This window comes from Patagioenas fasciata, chromosome 14, assembly GCF_037038585.1.
Source record: "Patagioenas fasciata isolate bPatFas1 chromosome 14, bPatFas1.hap1, whole genome shotgun sequence".
Classification (NCBI taxonomy): domain Eukaryota; kingdom Metazoa; phylum Chordata; class Aves; order Columbiformes; family Columbidae; genus Patagioenas; species Patagioenas fasciata.
In genome coordinates this window covers 7086633-7105290 of record NC_092533.1, presented here as the reverse complement: position 1 = coordinate 7105290, position 18658 = coordinate 7086633, and the positions used below count along the sequence as shown (strand labels likewise).

General features: G+C 57.7%; 1 protein-coding gene across 3 annotated transcripts in view; it reads right to left on the bottom strand.

The window, feature by feature from the left end:
* CAMK2A (calcium/calmodulin dependent protein kinase II alpha) overlaps nt 1-18444 on the bottom strand; it is a 35601-nt gene extending 17157 nt beyond the window's left edge. For 2 of the 3 annotated variants that reach the window (XM_065849013.2, XM_065849014.2), the window contains exons 1-9: nt 18181-18444; nt 12508-12602; nt 8153-8212; nt 4361-4415; nt 3966-4031; nt 2409-2481; nt 1633-1735; nt 997-1080; nt 266-360 (exon numbers count right to left, since the gene is read on the bottom strand). In XM_065849013.2, the coding sequence (XP_065705085.1) occupies nt 266-360; nt 997-1080; nt 1633-1735; nt 2409-2481; nt 3966-4031; nt 4361-4415; nt 8153-8212; nt 12508-12602; nt 18181-18242 (693 nt within the window). In that variant the 5' untranslated portion in view covers nt 18243-18444. The remainder of the gene's footprint in view (nt 1-265; nt 361-996; nt 1081-1632; nt 1736-2408; nt 2482-3965; nt 4032-4360; nt 4416-8152; nt 8213-12507; nt 12603-18180) is intronic. The other variant, XM_065849015.2, reaches the window with a different exon arrangement.
* Between the last annotated feature and the right edge of the window lie 214 nt (nt 18445-18658).

Below are 18658 nucleotides of genomic sequence, written 5' to 3'. Positions count from 1 at the left end.
AAAACTGGAGAGCAAGCATGGAAGGAGAAAGGTGGAAGATCAAGGACAAGACCTATCTGTCCTGCAAAGTAGACCTGAAATGTGCCATTGTGTGTACCTAGGCATGACAGCTTGGCTAAACCCTGTGACCAGAGCAGAGGAATGAAACTTGCTCCCGTCTGTCTGAATTTGTCCTGGTTACTCTTCTAGAGCAGCAGCCTCCAAGACAGGGATGGTAGGAGAGGGCGGAGACTGTTAAGGGGGGAAACAAGACAAACCCACTCACATCATAAGCCCCAGCCTTGATCTGTTGGTAGAGTCGGTGCTGGTCTTCATCCCAAAAGGGTGGGTACCCAACCAGCAGGATGTAGAGGATCACGCCTGCTCAGGAGACGAGACATGGGATCAGCAAAAGTTCATTGCTGGAGGTATAAGCAGAACCAACCTGGGGACTGGCTCAACTCAAGCAGAGAAATCGAGAAATCAGGAGAAATGGAGGATTTGCTCCCTGCTTAAAAAGCAGAAGACTCGCTGGTGGGTCCAGCTCCATGCTGAGGTGCTCAGTGGCTGGGGAGATATGTGGCTGCTCCAGACATGTGGGTCTGGCAGCCAACATGCACAGCCTCAGGCTGGGTGTCCCAGCGGGGCTGGATGATGCCTCCTCTCCATCACCGGTGGAAGAAGGCTTCCCTATGGCTGCAGCTATGCGGAGCCATCACCTGAGTCCAAGGGCACCACAAGGGACAAGGGCCAGCATCTGCCCTCTCTGAGGGGCTTGGGTGCATAGCAAGGAGTCTGATCCTCCAAAGAACAGTGCCACTGGACTGGGAAAGAGGGTGTTTCTCTGTGGACAGCCCAGGGTACTGTGCCACATCCCTCTCAGGTAAACCCCCCGCCCTGACCTCCCCCAGACATGTCTAGTGACTGCAATTCAGAACACGCTGGATGAACAGCCCACCACATCCCACCTGGACCAGCCCAAGCTGTATCCGTCATTTTAGCCCAGCTCAGTCTTACCACAAGCCCACAGGTCCACAGCTTTGCCATAGGGATCCTTCCGGAGCACCTCGGGGGAGAGGTATCCTGGGGTGCCAGCAAAACCTGGAACAGACAGCCTGTCACGCAGCGCCAGTGGGCAGCCCCTGGTGCCAGCCAGGCACCCCAAGAGCCGAGAGCCCTGGTCCTGGCACACAGTGACCCAGTGGGACAGGCACCCTACCCCCAGAAGCCTCTACGACACTCAAGAGCAGAGCAAACTGCAGCTTTCTGCCAGCGGTCAGCAAGAGCAGCCAAACCCCAGGCCGGTGCAGAGGGCTGGGGTGCTCTGCCATGCACCTCCAGCACGTGGAAGCAGCTTTCCTCCCCGTGTTTGCCCCTGCCACCAGCTTGTCCAGCTCACCAGGGCATCCTGGTGACTCACCCACTCCCTCTGGAGCTGTTTGCCTGTGCCCTGGATCAATACCAGGCTGTTTCTAGGGGCACAGCTGGAGCCATCAACATTCTCCTCCTCTGTGTTTCCCAGGCTGGTGCTGCTCGGGTGCTCTCACAACCCAGGGCTCAGGTCCTGGGAATGTGTGTCCCTCCTGGAGCACCCCCAACCAAACATACCACGTAGGGCTGGAGGATGCCTCACTTTGGGCCAGTCTTACTCACCAAACCATGCTTGCTGGTCCCCTTCCACCTCAATGGCAAGGCCAAAGTCAGCCAGCTTGACGGCAGCACCCTTCAGCTTGGATGCCAGCAGCAGGTTCTCAGGCTGCAGGAGGAAATGGGGGTTGGAGAAAGATGAAAGCTCCCTCTGGGCTCTGTTGTTGTAGGGGAGCTTTCCAGCACAGCATGGAGGAAGGTCAGGGCTCTAGATGTGCTCCATGACTGGTTTATCCTGCTGCGTGTCATGATGTCCGTGGATCCTTAGAGGATCATGAACTACAATGCATGGAGGGTATTGGTCTCTTCTCCCAAATAACAAGGGAGAGTGCAAGAGGAAATTGCCTCAAGTTGCGCCAGGGAGGTTTAGATTGGACATTGGGAAAAAATTATTCATGGAAAGGGTTATCAGGCTTCAGAACAGGCTGCCCAGGGCACTGGTGGAGTCACCATCCCTGGAGGGGGTTAAAAGACACAGACATGAGGTTCTTAGGGATATGGTTTAGTGCCAGTGTTAGGTTACCAGTTAGACTCTATGATCTTGAGGGTCTTTTCCAACCAAAATGATTCTATGATTCTACAAGAACCTCCCTACACCCCCTCCACCATGTTGTTTCACTCTGGAGCTGATCTTTGCTCTGGGGCTTTCCAGGAGCTCCTACACGTCGCTCCTTGCTGTGTTTCAAGCTGCCCTGGAGGACCCTGGGCATCACTCCACAGGGTTTTGCATCATAGATGGAGCCCCCACGTCCTCCTACAGGCCCTTCCCCTGCAGCTCCTACCTTCAGATCCCGGTGGACCACCCCCATCTGGTGGCAATGCAGGACGGCCTCCAGGATCTGCTGGATGCAGTGGCTGCGGGAGAGAGGAGAAAGCTGAGCACCAGTGTCTGGCGAGGCAGAGTTTCCTTAGACACTTCTGCTCAGCTGCATTGCACCCCCCTGCCCCATCCCCATTGTGCTTCCCACCAGCAGCCCTGCAACACCCCACAGCACCCCCCTCCATCAAAAGCCACCCACACATGGAGAGCAGTCGTAGCCCAGCAAGACCGCAGCAGGGCTGTTGGATACCCAGCCACAGTGAGCAGGAGCACAGGGGCTATGTTGGAGCCCACGGGGTCCCCACAGAACCAACACTGGGGAGCTGGGAAGTGGTGGTGGACATGCAATGCCAGCCCAGATGTGGTCTGCAAACCCAGGCAGAGCAGATGTGCTCCTCAGACGTAGAGCCAACCTTCGCTTCAGCCCCATGTCCCCAGCTCCTCTAACACGGGTGCCTCTTGCTGCGCCTGTTCGCTTTATATCTAGTTCATTAAACCCCAGCTCAGCTGCATGCGTGAGAGAGGAAGGGAAAAAGACTGAGGCGATGATCACTTCTGCTCCAAAACAGCTGTGTGCAAGGCAGAAGGTCTTTATTTACATGTATTTTATTTTATTTGTATGACACTAATACGTGGATGGGTTGTAAGTGGATTCAGTGCAGGCAGCCCACTAAATGAGACTGCCTTCTGCCTAGAAATAAGGGATATTTCCATGCAGACAGAGGTAGCGTGGAGCTTACCATCCCCACTGGACGTTTGCGTGGGCTATGGCTCGCTCAGAGGGGCAAAGCCAAGAGGCACAGTGATATCTGGAGACTGGAGAGGACCAGATCTTGGCCCCTCAACAACATGAGGCTCATGTTGTCTCCTGGCTGAACTGCAAGGACCAAGGGGTGGCTGAAATGGTACCCAGGCCCCTGCCTCTGCTGCAGGGGACCCGGAAAGTGCCAGTGGGAGCCTGAGAGGGAGCGGAGCTCCAGCACATCCGCCCACCCAGCCCATCCTGACTGCTCCTCCTTAGTGCTTTCAAGAGGTAAATACCACAGAAACACTTGAAAATTACTGAAATGCAGCTGCAAGGGGAAAAGGTGAGAGCTGCTGAGTGTCTGTGCTATCATGCTCCAGCCTGGGCTTCCCCTCTGCCAGCCCAGGGACACCTGCTGTCCCCCATCCAGGGACCCCCACTGTCCCCCCTCCTTTGCAGGGAGGTCAAGAGCCAGTTGTGCCACCAGCCTGGGGAAAGAGGATGCAGGGTTGCAGGGGAGGACTGGCCCTGCCATAACGCACACCCTTCTCGGCACAGGAGCTGAATGAGTTAAAAAGAGCTTTCTTTTTTTTTTTTTGGCACTACACATCTGGTTTATGAGGATCTGCTGCGGAGCGGTTGTAACACACCTCCCAGCATGCAAGGAGCTTGTGCTGCAGAAAGCCAGACATGTAGGACCCTGTGAGGGAGCAGCTCTTGGGAGAAGGGGACAACTGCTGTCCCCTCCATGGCCTGGCGTGTGTCCTTGCTCACCTGGCATCTGCTTCGCTGTAGTATTCCCTGGCCACAATGTCCTCAAAAAGCTCCCCGCCGGTGACCCTGCAAGAAAATGGGGACAGTCACACTCAGTCATCTCAGCGTGGCACGCAAGGGAGCTGGATTGATTTACAGCATGCTCAGCCCTGGCAAACCACCCTGAAATGCTGCTGCACCATGCATGGGGGGAGTGTTGGGGGTACAGGGCAGTGGCCTTCCCTCTGCCTGGCTTGGGGGACACAAGCTTGGTTTAAACCCTGTCTAAGAAAGGCTTGGGAGAGGTGGAGAATGGAGGAAAGCCTGCGGGGGGCTGCGAGAGTGCAGGGTGCGTTGCCCCGGGTGGAAGTGTGCACCTGGCGGTGGGCTCAGAGATACATTTAACCATTACTCACAGGTCAAATATCAGGTAGTGGTGGCCCTCTTCGGAGATGCTATCGTGGAGCCTCACTGCAGCAGAGACAAAAGGGTTACAGGATACACCAGGATCCCACCTCACTCCCCCGGAACGCCTCTGTTTCTCTTTGGGCACAGGCAGGAGCTGGGGAAGGGCAGAGTGGGGCTATTCCTCCTCCCTCCTCCTCTTGCTACTACTGTCGGCTGGGATTGGGGGGGGGTCCCACTCAACAGGGGACCCCAGCTGTGGCCCCAGGCTTGGACAGTAGTGCAAGGCTCAAAGGTCATGTCCAAATCAGGGACTGCTCGGGGCTGGTGCCTGGCCGAGGTCCCAGGCAGCTGCTGGGCTATCTTGGGTGCCAGACAGGCTGCAGGTGCCCCCAGCCCAGCCCTCGCCCCATCGGGAGAGGTGCCCAGGCGCAGGGAGAGCTCAGCCAGGACGCTGGGCTGACAGCCCTGGCACCCATGGGACTTTTTTTATTTTCTGCTCGTGACCTTCATTTTCTCCTTGTGAGGTCTCAGGCTGGGGATACCCAGGAATCACCGCGGGACGAGTTTCCTTTGGAGGAAGTGCTTCCCCCGTCTCCTCCTGCAGGGCTGGTATCTCGCCCCACACATCACGCCAGGGGCACCCTCTCCCCTCGGGCTTGTCTCGCCAGGTACAGCCAGATGCAAACTGCCACCCTGCAGCTGGGCTGTGGTTATTCAGGCTTAGATCCCTGCTCATGGCTTAGCAGGCAGATGTGCAGCCAGATGACAGGCACAGGAGCAGGTAGGATGTATAAATAAAGACTGGTCCGGCATCCCCTGGCCCACGCTGTACATATTTAACCTTTCCTCTCTGCTCACCTGGTTTCAGCCCAATACAACTTTCAACATCTTTGAGATCTTTGCAAACCAGAGAAGAAAAGAAGATATTCAAGTGAATGATTTAGTAGGAATTTTTGTTCCTAGTCCATTTTACCACAGCTAAATCAGCTGAACCCTGTATGGAAGCATCCTCCAGACTTGAGTCTGAGCTGGGGGAGATAACAAGCCTCAGTGTTGAGTGCAGACTCTGTGCTGCGTTGCTTTTATCTCCCAGGCCAGCAAACACCACTTAATTGGTTCTACCCCTCCCTCCAGGCTTGGTGAGCAGATCCAGCCACTGCTGAGGACACGCTGCCAGCAGCATCACGTCACCCTGGCCAGGGCGAGTGGCAGAAGAGCGTTACGGAGCCAGACAGCATCTTTCCTCTTGGTCTCTGCCGTGGTCTTGTCTATTGACATAATTTTCTCATCTTATTCCCTGGTTACCTTTCCCAGCTTCTGGTCACCATAGATGTCCCCTGCACTCCAACACAGCTATCTGGTCCCTGTTTTTCTCCGACACATAATCCCAGCTTTTCTGCCTTTGTCTGCTGGAAGAAACACATTTCCTCCTGTTTTACCTCACCCAAGAGGGATTTGGGGTATTGTGCCTGGAATCCTGCAGGAGCCCAAGTGCTCAAAGGGAGATTAGGTGAGTTCGGTGTGGACAGGGCTAGCATAACTATAGGCAGATGGTCCGGGTACATCCCCTGCTTGGGGAAAGTCCCAATGCCTGTGGCTGCCAGGAGCTGTGAAGGTATAAGAAGGAGCAGATACTCTAAATATAGCCTGGTCCTGAAAGTATCTGTTGCTGACCATAGTCAGGAAGAGCTGCGACAGCCAAACCACTTCAGCTCAGCACCCAGAGCCAAGGCAGGAGCAGGATAGGATACAGCTTCGGGACTGAGAGTACCTAGAGTTAAAATTCCAGGACTAAGTGTAGCCAAAGTTTGCTCGATAAAGCAAGACTTCCCTGCAAGGACACACAGCTTCGGGAAATGGCAACTCTCCCTAATCCACCACCTGGTGCTCAGGATGTGCTGTGGGGTCCTGTGGATCCAGACCTGCCCTCGACACGGCTTTTCTGTGCAAAGCACGGGTCCGTTTCTCCAAGCTCCCCTGCTGCAGCACATCATTCCCCTGGGGAGACAGAGGGACCCCACCTCACTGCACAGAAGAAGTGAGGAGTCAGAAAAGCCCCTCAGCACCAGGGAGGGATGGAGGGGGATTTTGAGCCTTGTCTTGCCTTGCCCATGCCAGTGGTGGCTCCTCTTCTTCTCGTTACGGCTGGTCTGCAGCAGCACAGCTCGTTCCAGCTCCTGGCTGGGTAATTAGCCGCCTTGTGCTGCACGCAAGGGAAGCTGCGAGGCCAAATTTCCAGGCAGCAGGAGCAGTGGGGAGAGAGCGTGTGGAGTCGGAGAGGGGGTAGAAAAGAGCCTTCTGGGTATAAATAGCAAATTGGGCTCGTTGGTATCTCATGCTGTTAACCCCTTCCAGCCCTGTGCAGCAGGGTTGCACCAAGCCTGCCATCTCTGCAGGTCCCAGCCAAACACTGCCGTGGTGCAGGGATGGGGGGAAAGGTGCAGGGGAGCTGAACCACAGGACAAGGTGTTTCTGTCCCCAGAGACCCCACCAGCCCCACAGGCAGGTGGTGAAGAGCAAAGGGAGGGAGACAGCGGTAAGGAAAAGCTGGGGCTAGGCTGGGAGCCCGAGGAGCTCCGTCTGCATGGCCCAACCACTATTCTGCAAGTCCTTCCGGGATGGATTCCTCAGTTTTTAGCATTTCCTGTGATTCGTGCACTTTGCAGCATGTTTCCTTCAGGTGTCAGGAATCCCCACATATATTTTAGTGCAGAGGAAAGGCCCTGGCTGCTGCTTGACCCAGGGAGGCGGCTCCTGTGTGGGGCAGAAGCGGGGGAAGGATGACAGACAGATGCTGTGGGGTCCGGTGCCGCAGCAATGCAGGGCAGACCTGCCACGCTGCTGTGTGCCTGAGGCAGATGGAAGCCAACAGGCTTTTTCCAAACTAAATTATTTATACGTCTGGTCCCAGTTGCCCTGGGTCTGGCACCCTGGATCTGCTTGCAGCAGTTCCTGGGGAGGGACGGATCCAGGACACTGGGAGCAGTGAGGAGGACGATCTCACCGGGGTTGGCACATCCCAGGGTGCCACAGAGGGGAGAGGGGCTTCATCCCCAGACCAATGGCCCGAGGCACTGCCAGACCATCCCCAGGGACCCACAGCCCACACCAGCATCACTCTCAAGGCTGGGATTTGGGATTTATTTTTTTTTTTTACTGCAGTTTTTTTCCCCTCCCTTCTCTCTTTCTCCTTCTGGCCTATTTTTGTCTTTTGCAGGGGCTCAGGAGTTTTCCTGAAACAGCTTTTCCGAAGGAGGCTACTCTCAGATGGACGGTCGGTGGGAAAGTCTTCGCTTCCCCCCGCCATCGCTCCTCCTACACGCCCCGCGCTGCTGCTGCTGCTCTGAGCTGCAGCCGCTTTTTGGAGCATGCAGAGGAATACAGCACCCAAGCGGGGGGAGAGGAGTAAAAATAGTCCCTTGCAGCCTACTGGGGCCCTGCTTCCCCCCGGGGGAGCTATGGCCGAGTGGGTTAGGTAGGACCGACTTCATCCCCCCGTGATCAGTGGGGGCCTTTCTACTCGTGACCCTGACTGAGGATGTTGCCTCTCGTGAGGATGAGGAGGGATGGTGTTGGGTGGGTTGTTGCCAAGTTCCTTCTCCATCTCTGGGGTAGTAGCTGGCGTGCAAGGGAAGGACAAACAGCCCGTGCTGCCCTGGGCAGGGCTCAGTCATTGATGGGGACACCCCAGCACTGGCAGGGACACAGGGGCACAGAAGGGCAGTGGAGCTGGGCAGGGAGTACTGGCAGATTTGCCCAGCTCCTCACCTGGCACATGCCGGGGAGCAGAGCATGCTTACCGATGTTGGGGTGCTTCAGGAGGCGGCAGATCCGAGCTTCTCGTTCCAGCTTCTGGTGATCTGAAAGAGGCAACAGCCCTAAATTAGGGTTTGGGGAAGGGAATAAATTGCTCTGTTGGAGGAGCTGCCAGCACGGGAAACCTTGTGGGGACAGAGCAGTTAGCAAGGACCAAACTCATCCTTTCTTTTTTCTGCTAAGGAATAACAGGTCTGGGGACACGTTCAGCATGAGGGTGTGAGGGATGATATCCCAGCACGGATGAACCGCCCAGACAAGCCCCCAGGCATTGATGCCATAGACAGTGCTGAGCTTTGGATAATCCCTCACCCTCCTCTTTCCTCTTGCTGAACAACCCCAGATCACCTCCCAGATACCCCAGAGCTGCCTGAGTTATCACTGCCAGCAACGCCTGCCCAATTTTCTCTTGTTTGGCCAAGCACAGGCAGACAGCAAGGACATTTCTGGCCCTGCATGGTACAATTTGAACAGTCAAAGATGGTGCCGACCAGCAAGAGATGTCAAGCTGTATTGGGGCTATCTGCTTCACCCTCCCTCTCCATCCCCAGCCATTTCACATCAGGTCTTTGCTCTCCTATATCACAAAGCCCTGCCTCTGAAAATTTGCTTCACTGTCTCCAAACAGGCAGCACAGGTCCCTCTCCCTGGCTTTTACCAGGCTCAGGGATGTGAGAAAACAGAGCTCTGGGCAAAGTGAGTTGAGCCAAAAAAGCCTCCACTCTGGGGGAGCTCGAAATTAATTTTCAAATAATTTTGTTTCATTTTTCCTGTCTCTGTGCTTTTCCCCCTCCTTATACCTGACCCAGCCACCCTGCACGGAGCTTCCATGTGTGGAGGCAGAAACCTGGCAGCCGGGAAAAGTGAGGATATAATTAGGGATGCTCGTCTCTCAGCGCTATCGCTGTTACCTTGCAGGTTCACACCCCAGAGTCTCACTCTGCATCAAACCCAACCTGGGTGTCTCCGATCGCCGAGATGCGAAGGCAATGCAGCCCCCTCCCTGCAGGGGCTGGAGCCTTCCCCAGAGCTCAGCATCCCCTGTCCAGTGACCGTGGGGCTCAGCACCAGTGAGTCACTCCAGTTCTCGGGGTGAGTTTTGCAGCCTGTGCTGGGATCCGTGAGCTGAAGGCTGGGACAGCCTTGGTGGTCTCGTTCAGTTCCCCGCAGTGTTTCCCCAATGCTGAGGGAATCTCTCCAGGGTGAGATGAGTTGGCAGGGGGAAGTTGGGGTTTAGGCTGTTGCTTTTTGGAACCAAAGTCCCTTGTGAGGTGGAAGAGAGAGACAGGATGGAGGGACAGTGTGACCAGTGGGGCAAGCACTTCTCTGGGGAATGGGAGAGCTGCTTTCTGCCTCTTCTTCTGCCCATGCCCGACAGTGATCTCAGATGAGTCACTGTCACTCTGTGCCTCAGTTTCCCCATCTGCAGCCTGGAGACTGGGTCCAAATGCCTCATGGGGAAGGCCAGAATTGCTGGTGCCCAGTAAAGTTCACAGGAAAAGGAGGCGAATGTGACCCCCAAGTATGGAGGTCTGCATACCGCTGCCCCATCTCTTCCCTTACCATGAGCCCCACGGCTTGGCTCTGGCTCCCCAGCTGAGCTGTGGCAGCAGCAGAGCTGTGCAGCCCCCCTCGCCACTGCCCCCCACTTTGTACCTTTGCAATCTGCCGCCACCAAAATGCCTGTGAAGGCAAAGCCCAGCACAGGCGGCTCGGTTGGGAACGCTGGGAGGCTGGTGGGGCTTGATAAGCCAGGGAGGGGGTGGGACAGCAGCGAAAACCAGGCAAAATGGGAAATAGCTCAGGGGAATGAAAGGGTGGTGGAGAAGGGGTCCCTCCAAAGGGAAAGAGGACAGCACTGGAGACCCAGTGGCACCCAGCAGGGGCTGGGAAAGATGTTTATCCCTGTGGGGTGAGGGCTGGGGACCCCTGCCCAGGGACCCTCAGGGACTCCCCAGTAGTGATGACCCAGCAGGGCGAGCCCCACTGCATTCTGCTGGCCATCGAAGAGCCAAGCCGTGCGGGTGCAGAGGAGCTGCTGTGCCTGAGAGTCTGCAGTTCCTGGGGACACAGCCCCGGGTCACCCCAGCTCTTCCCCTCAGCACACTCCGGAGTGCAAGCACCAGGTAGGAAAGGTCCCGGGGAGCGTGGCCATCACTCGCCCCAGTGCCACGGGCTTAGCAAGGGGAAGAGCTGCCTGAAATGAGCCTCTCGCTGGCCATGGAGCAGAGGCAGTGAGTGTGCTGGGCGCTTTGCTCTTCCTAAGCCTATGTAGGTCCCACTCAGGCAGAGCTTCCCGGCTGGGAACACACAGCAAGGATGGGCTGGGCACGGGGCAGAGCCCAGGGCTGCAGCTCCAGGTCTTCATTTTCCTCCGAGCATCACGTGAATGCAACCCCTGCATGGAGCACAGGCTGGTGGGGAACCCCCCAGTTGTGCAGATCTCCAGGACAGAGCTTGCAGGGGCTTTGCACGTGGACAGGGTGGCTGTGTCAGAGCAATGAGGCAGAGGGACAGATGAACAGAAGGACAGGGGGATGTCTCTCAGGCAGAGAGACCCTGACAAGCTTGGGGGGTGGCTGCTGTGGGTCAGAGCATCCTCCCACCCACGTGGCACGTCTACCTCACAGCGCAGTGCTGCAGGGGACAGCGAGCCACGACCACAGCCCCTCTCCTTCCCCACAAATCCAGCTGCTGCCGGGACCCAAACTCTATTTCTCCTTCAAAAATTACAGTTTTTCTCCTGCTGGCTACCCGTGTCAGCAGCCACCAAGATGTCTGAAGAGACCCTGGCAATGTTTCGCAGCTCCTCTCACCTTCCCCCTGACCCCTCCCTGCCCTTCCTTCGCATGTGACAAAGCTGGTGGCACATTCCGGTGGAGATGTGTCTCTCTGGGGATTGCTCCCAGCCTGGGGAAGTGCTACCCCCCATGCCAGCACTGCAGACATGGGGGTTTCAAGACTGTTAGCAAAAGCAGCTGGTGATTTCAACCAGCAGAGAAAGGAAAATCACCCCGGCGAGGTCTCTCGAGGGGACAGACGGACACACAGCCGCTGCAGGGACGGTGCAAACCCCAGAAGAGGATGGTGAGGGACAAACTGCTGAAGCAGGCGAGCGGAGGAGGGAGCAGAGGGAAGGCGGCTCAATCTGCTCCTGCAGGCAGCCCTGAGAAGCGGCAGGCGTTGGCTGCCCCCCCACTGCCAGCTGCACCGAACCCCCTGCCCACCTGCCGGGGAGCCTTCGGCCTCTAAGGATGGGGATGGTCCACATCCCCGAAGCGGGGCAGGAGCTGGTGTTGGGGGGCTGATGGGGGGGCTCAGTGTCAATGCTGAGCTGCTTTGGCAGCACTGCAGGAGGGAGACAGCAAAGCAGTGGTTTAATTTGAGGTCAGAAAGGAGTTTTGTCACTATTTTCTGCATTTCATTTTTGCCTTTGGAGGTGAGCAGTGGCGTCAGGGATTGAAACAGAGGGAGGGAGTTAATTAAACCCTCCTGGCAGGGTGCTTGCTCCGGGCACCCATTCTGTGCTCCCCAGCCAGGAGTTGCTGGGGACACGGCAGCTGCTGTCTCAACCTCTCCATCCTCCTCCTCACAGCTCCTCTTACAGATGCTGGGGGGCAGAGGGGTCCCTGCCTTGGGGCAAGGGCTGGCTGAAGCTTTTTTGTGCCTCAGCTTTGCCCAGCCAGGACAGACCTGCCAGCGCCTCTTCTGAAGCAAAGCAGCCAGCGTGCTCCACCAGAGCAATTAATTAGATGGCAGCGAGGGGTGAGAGCCCATCTCCAGAAACAAAATTAGCCCCCCACCCAAAGGACCTTCCCATTTTGCTGATGTAGGTACACGAGTAAGGAAACCCATAGCCCCTGGAAATGGGGATGGGGTTCAGTGGGGGCCTTCTCAGGGAGGTGAGGCTCCCGAAATACCTGTGCTACCCAATGCCCAAGGCTGGCAGTAGTTCGAATTCCTGCAAGGCCGTAACCATGGTTTTGCTGTGATGTGGCATGCAGGCTGGTGGTGGGGTGTCAGGGAGAGACATGGGGTCCTACAGCTCCCCAGGCAGATCGGGGTCTGGGAGCCCCCTAGAGCCCTGGTGCACCGCCAGGATCGGACAGGATGGAGTGAACAGCCACCAAGATGTCACCTCAGGATGCTCACTCCATCCATCAAGGAGCTCAGTGTGTACTGCAGTGGAGACCAGGTGGGGTTAAGGGGGTTCCCCACCACACATCAAACACCCCTCATGTTGCAACACATTACAGGCATTGTCCTGGTGCTGTGTAGAGGTAACGAATTCCCCACTCTGCAAACCCCACTCGCCCAACAAAAACGCCCCCAGCATTACCTCGAGCAGACAGCTTCTTGGTGTTGATGATCTTGGCCGCATACTCTTGTCCTGCCAACACCTTCACGCATCTCCGGACGATGGAGAAAGCACCCCTGGGAAGAGAAGAAGCCAGAAGGAGAGGTGAAGGGCTCGGTGCAAGCAAGGGCACTGCTCAGCCCTGACATGCCTGTGGGGAAAGGGGCAGCAGCAGGGACTTGGACTCAAGGGATGCTGGGGACAGGCACAGGTACACCTGGGGATGAATGCAGGATTGACCCCTCCGTGCTCCCCTGGGACACTCTGGGCATTGTGTAACCTTTCCTCCTCTCCCTCCCCAGCTCTGCCCTGCCTGCCCCCTGGGAGAGAAGGGACAGTGATTTCCCAGGGTATCAGCTCCCGAGGGACACCAGGCTGGCTGCAGCTGCCACGCAGCACTCAGCCGCTTCACTTTGGTCCATGTGCGTCTCTTCGCACACTCTAGAGTTTGCAATCACAGCAGCACTTTACAGAAGCAGGTGCAAGCACCAGCTGTGGGAGCAGGTGAGCAGTGCAAGGTCCCCCCCAGCTGCAAACTTGTCACAGAAGCAGGGACAGCCCAGGGGACTCTGCAAGAAAGGATCACTGGAGCCAACTGGATGGGGGCTGATGCTGCTGTGGCTTGCACACGTGTGAGCCAACGTGCAGGGGCCTCCTGAGGCCTGGCAGGCAAGCAAGCACGGGTGCTTGGGATGCTCAAAAAAAGCCCCTCTGCCCCCATCCCGCACAGCCTGAGCCCCGCCAGCTCGTTGCACTGAAAGCACGCGCCAGCGCGACGCTGGGAGCTGCAGCATTGCACACACACGCACGCACCCGCGCGCTCCAGCCCTGCTGAGCACAACCTTTGTACCAGGTTCTCTTTCCTGCCAAACCCTTCCAATCACTAAAATAATGACTATCAAGAGCAATTCCACCGCCCGCCCCACCTTCCCCCTGTTCCCCGCTGCCCGGCTCCCACTCCCTGCTGAGGAATAAAAGGCCTCAGGCTGGCAAGCAGCAGCGGATAATTGATTTTATTGGTGGGGGCGGGTGGAGACGGGCAATTTGGGTTTGTGTGTGATCTTTAGGAGAACATATGAGCGGCGGGGTGCGGAGGGATGGGGCTGGAGCCCCGGCGGAGCCAGCAGCCCACACATCCAGCGCCACCGCGCAGAGCATCGCTCGCGGCACGTGCCGGGCAGGAGCCGGGGAACAGCATCCCGGTGCTTCCCTGCCTGCCATGTAATCCTGGCTGCTGAAGAGCCCAGTTATTAACAGTCTTGTACTCTGGGGGGGAAAGATTAATTGGAATACGGGGGAGAAACACTTTGTATCCAGCTTGCCGTGGGTGGGGGAGACGGAGCCATCACCTGCTCTCCCCATCCCACCAGGAGCCCTGCACTGCCCAGGGTTTGGGGGCTCCTGTGGGTCCCTCCCACCCAAATTTCCTGTTTTTTACCTGAAGGCATGCTGCTTTTGCAGTGCCAGGAAAGCTCACAGGAGTCAGCGCAGCAAGCAGAGAAGCCCCCTGTGCCCACCGCCCTGGCTTGGTGTTTTTTACCCCAGCCGCAAGGTTTTGCTGCAGGACTCGGCATGGAGTTGGAAGGATGTAAGTGTCCTGGACACTCCAGAGACTGAGGATCCCCAGCCACTCCTAGTCCCAGTGCCCACAACCGCTCACTCATCCATTTATTCGAGGTAAAGTGAACAGCAGGGAAGGGGGAGGCACGAGAAGAGGGATGTGGCACCCCCAGCTGCATTCACGGCTTTTGGCTCCTCTGGACCTTTTTAGCAGAAAGCAAATGTCTATTTGTACTCCATGAAGCACAAGCAAGATCCTGTAAGCCCGGAGGGTGGCAGGGACACGAGGCGATGTGTGCAGGTGCAGGACACCCAGGGGTACAGCACACTCTCCATGGCCCCAGGGTTCTTCGGGGGGTCTGCACTGGCTGGGAACATCCCATGTTGGGTGTTCGACTCTGATGGTGTTTCACAGAAGCCGAGCTCTGCCCCCCATGCCAGGCTGCTCCTATGCTTCCCAGCCCCACATGGGATCTTCCCAGCCTGGGGGAAAACCTCGCCTTGACTCCATAAGCACCCAGCATCTCCTCCCCTGTGAACACCGGCATCCTCCCTGCACCAGGGGCTTGCAGGGCAGTGCAGGAGCGCCGGGGGTGCCAGACAGAGAGCTCAGCCCCATCTTAGTGCAGGAAACCCCTTTGAAAGAAGAGGTGTCCTGTTCCTTGGCCATGGGCAGCAACACAGGTCCCTTCCCTCCTGGGGCACTGGCTATTTGGATGGGGCTGACTCCATCCCTAGTGGCAGCTGGGGGCTGCCTGGCTCAGGGATGAGGCGTTCACCCCAGATGAGACAGCATGTCCCCATTCAAGCACTGGATGGCCACATCACCTACAGGGCCATGGATAGATAGGGACCATGTCAATGTTCCCCCTGACAGCTGCCATTTCGGGGTGACACTGGACCTGCAGCCCAGCAGCCAGCCCTATCCCTCCAGCCCCGAGCCCTGGATATGGTCCCAGCCCTGCAGTCCCTGTCCCTTGGTCCCCCAGGCCAAGTATGACCCCGTGCCTTGTCCCCATGGCCACCCCCTGCCAGCCCGAGCAGCGGCTTTGCCACCGGGATGCTTCTCCCTTTTTCACACCTTCCCTGCCAGCGCCGGGCTGCGCTGCTGCCGCCCTCCCTCCCTTCAACACCTCCTCCTCCTCTGAGGCATTTTATCTCCTTTCTAGAGAAGAGTGTGGGCTGGGGATTTTTTGTTCCTCCACGTTGTTGAGGTTTTTTTGGGGTTTTTTTGTTGTTTTTTTTCTTTTTAATAAAACCCCTCTCCTGCAGCTCCAGGAGCGGAGGGGCTGGTCCTAACACTCGACACCGTAATTATCTCCAGCCTTTCCCTGAACCTGCTGCGGGGGTGGACTTGGAGGCACTGACGGAGCTGCACTTCATGTTTGTCCTACCTGGGGGGCCGTGGGCAGGACCCTCTCCCTGTCCCCCCCATCACTCTGGTCCCCTCCTGCAAGCGTGGGATTGCGGGGGGAACCGTAATAGCCTCTCACTTGTTCAGCTTTGCCAGGGCTGCCACAGGAGTAGGATTTCCCCAGCTTCGTGTCCCTGCTCGGGACAGATGCCTTCCCCGTGCCTGGGGGTGCAGGGATGTCCCATGGGCAGGTTCTGCAGACACCCCTCCCCATCTCTGCCCCTCATGAAGCCCCAACGTGGTGCTACTGTTAGATGTGTGGCATCTTAAACCCCTGGCTTGCCCAGGTGTCAGGATGGGTGACAGCTGAGGAGGTGGCAAAGGAGTACAGTGGGGGCAGGAGCATGTCACCCAGCATCTCCTCTCCCGCCAGCCAGGCTCAGGGACACCCCGTGTCCTCACAGCAGACTGTCCCGGTCCCTTGGGGACAGCAAACTCAAGACAGAGCCTTTCTGCTCCAAGGCCCTAAGGGACACCTTACCCTTTCGGGGTCTGGGTGGGGGACATCCGTGCTGCCCACCCTGCCTCCCCCTGCCAGGACACCCCCACCACTGGCACTGGGAGCATCTCTCCAGAGGAGGAACGCCGTTTGCTGCCGCAGCAGAGCAGAGGTGCAGCACTTCGTCCTGGTTTCCCTCTCTAAGTCCACAAAGCAGAAATTTCCCCATGGGAAACCATTGATTTTTGAATGTGCCAGGATGCGCTGGAAACCATCCTGGTGGAAAATCCCCAACCAGCTCCACAGCACTTTGACTAGCCCAGAGAAGCCCCTTGCTGGGGAACACGCCTCAGTGCCATGGTGGTAACCTGTCCACAGAGCTGAGGGGAAAGCTGTGGGATGTTCCGAGCTGAGGATGCCGTCCCGAGCCCCGAGCTGAGCCCCACTGCTCCAGCATCCCCTGGGAGGTGGGGTGGGCTGGGCTGGCTGGGGTGCGATGCTTGCAGAGGGCTGGCAAGCCACTGCGCTAGCTTTGCTCCTTGACTCCTGAATGTGTTAAAATGCATCTGTGGAGCTGGTTTTACACAGTGGTGCTGGGTGGTGTGGGCAGCCCCTGGGTCTGGGTGCTCAGCCTGCCATGTCGGTGCCCACCTAGCAAAACATCTCACCCTGAATGCCTCCGGGAGACGTCCCGGTCCTCTCCCACTGTACCTGGCCAGCAAGACCCCGTCCACATCCCCACAGCCACATCTGCCCAGCCAGGGCCCAGCAGCCTCCTTGCAGGCAGCCAGCAGCTGCTGCCTCCCCTGCCCACCCCTAGCACCACCACAGAGCCTCAGAGACCAGAAAAGCTGAGAAACCTCTGGAGAAAGCAGGTCCCAAACCCCACCTTGCCACCAGCATCCCAGCGGGTGCCCGTTCCCCCACATGCAGCACTTCCTGGGACTGTCCCCACTGGAGGGACCTGTTCCTGGACCTGCTGCACCCTCGCAGCCACCCTGACACTGAGGGGGTGGACGTGCACATCCTGGGAGCAGAGATCCATCTGCCTCCAAGGACCTGCACTCTGTAGCAGCAACCTGATCCCCCCCAATTTAGATGAGGAGTACCAGCAGTGTTCAGCCTGGCATGAAGACCTCCCCTGCCTCAGCCTCTCCATTTCTCCATCTTTGTCCTGTTCTTTCTCCCTCATCCCCATTTCACATGCCCACGCATGCGGGTGCATATTTCGGCACAGACCACCCTGTGCTCAGGCGATGTGGGGCTGGAGCAAATGCCCATGGGTGGGCACAGCTGCTCCTCTGAAACACGGGTGCCAGCCACCTGGCACAGCACCCTGAGCCCCCCACCACGCTGCGGCACACACAGCTCTCACCAAGCCAATCCGAGGGGAACGCGGCCGCATGCCCCAGATTTACACACCAGCTATGAAAGAGGGCACAGAAACCAAAATACAGGCGCACGCTGCTCACTTCTGCACCTGTTTTATAGCCGCATGCCTAGGGAGATGCGGAGCATCCCTCTGCCTCGCACGGAGGACCTGAACTCCCCCGCGCCACCCTGGGGTGCTCAGTGCCCCCCAGGAGCACTTTGCTGTGCACAGGCATCTCTGTTTGCACGCACACATGCACACACACACGCTCCCATTCCAGGCATATGCAATGACATCCAGACCTGCCAAGCCCCCCTGGCAGGAGAGTGGGGTCAGGCAGGGCTGTGGCTCACTCATGGGGCACTTGTGCTGGGACAGGGGCAGCGGGGAGAGCCCCCAGTTCTGCCCAAGGGCCACCAGGATTCTCCAGGGGCTGCCAGGCAGGCTGGCTCTCCTGCAGGACTCACCAAACCCCCGTGAATCTGCACAGAGAAATTCCCTAAAGAAATGTGAGGGGTGCCTGCTGCTTTGGCTTTCCTCCTTGGCTGTCCCGTCCCCCCTCCCAGCTGGAGAAGTTCCCCAGGGAGCTGACAGCATTCTTTTTTGGCAGCAGCTTTTCCATAAGAAAGGTAGTCACCCCCTCTCTGGGAAGCTCCAGCCCCTGTGGGTGACCCAAGCCCACCAGCCGAACACTCATCAGCAGCCACCCAAACTCAGGAAGGGACAGAGCGGGCAGGGCTGGGCAGCCCCCATCCTAACCCCAGTCCCCCCGCACTGCTCCCTGGTGCGTTTGCTCTGTGCCTGCCTGCTTTCTTCCATTTCCTCTGGCTCTTCCCCACTTCCAGCACCCCAGCCCTGTCTCCAACTTACTTGCCCAGTTCCTCGAAGAGCTGGTACTCCTCAGTGAAGCGGTTGCAGGTGATGGTGGCCATCCCGAGGGGCTGGAAATGCTCCCTCCCCAGTGCGGAGTTTGGGGCAAGCAGCTCTCCTCTCACTCCCTCCCTCTCCGTGTGCTCCCGGGGCTCTCTCCTCACCGAGGTAAATAAGGGAATATGTTTGATTGACAAGCCCGGAGATAATGATGAGGGCAATTTGTCTTCTCAGCTTCACAAGCCTTCGTCAGCATCCCCGTCCCCATGGCGACCACCACTGCCAGAAACGCCCTGTTTCTGTTGCCAGGGCGACTGCTTCCCAAACCCGCCGCCTGCCCATGGGGACCAGGCACCTGCTGGGGACACATCCCAGGGGCTGCCTGGGGGTCACCTGGCTGCTGGGGGGGGGTGGGCAGGGGGACAAGTCTAAAATGCAGATATTGAGGGCAAATTAAAGGATGTGGCAGTGGTAGAAT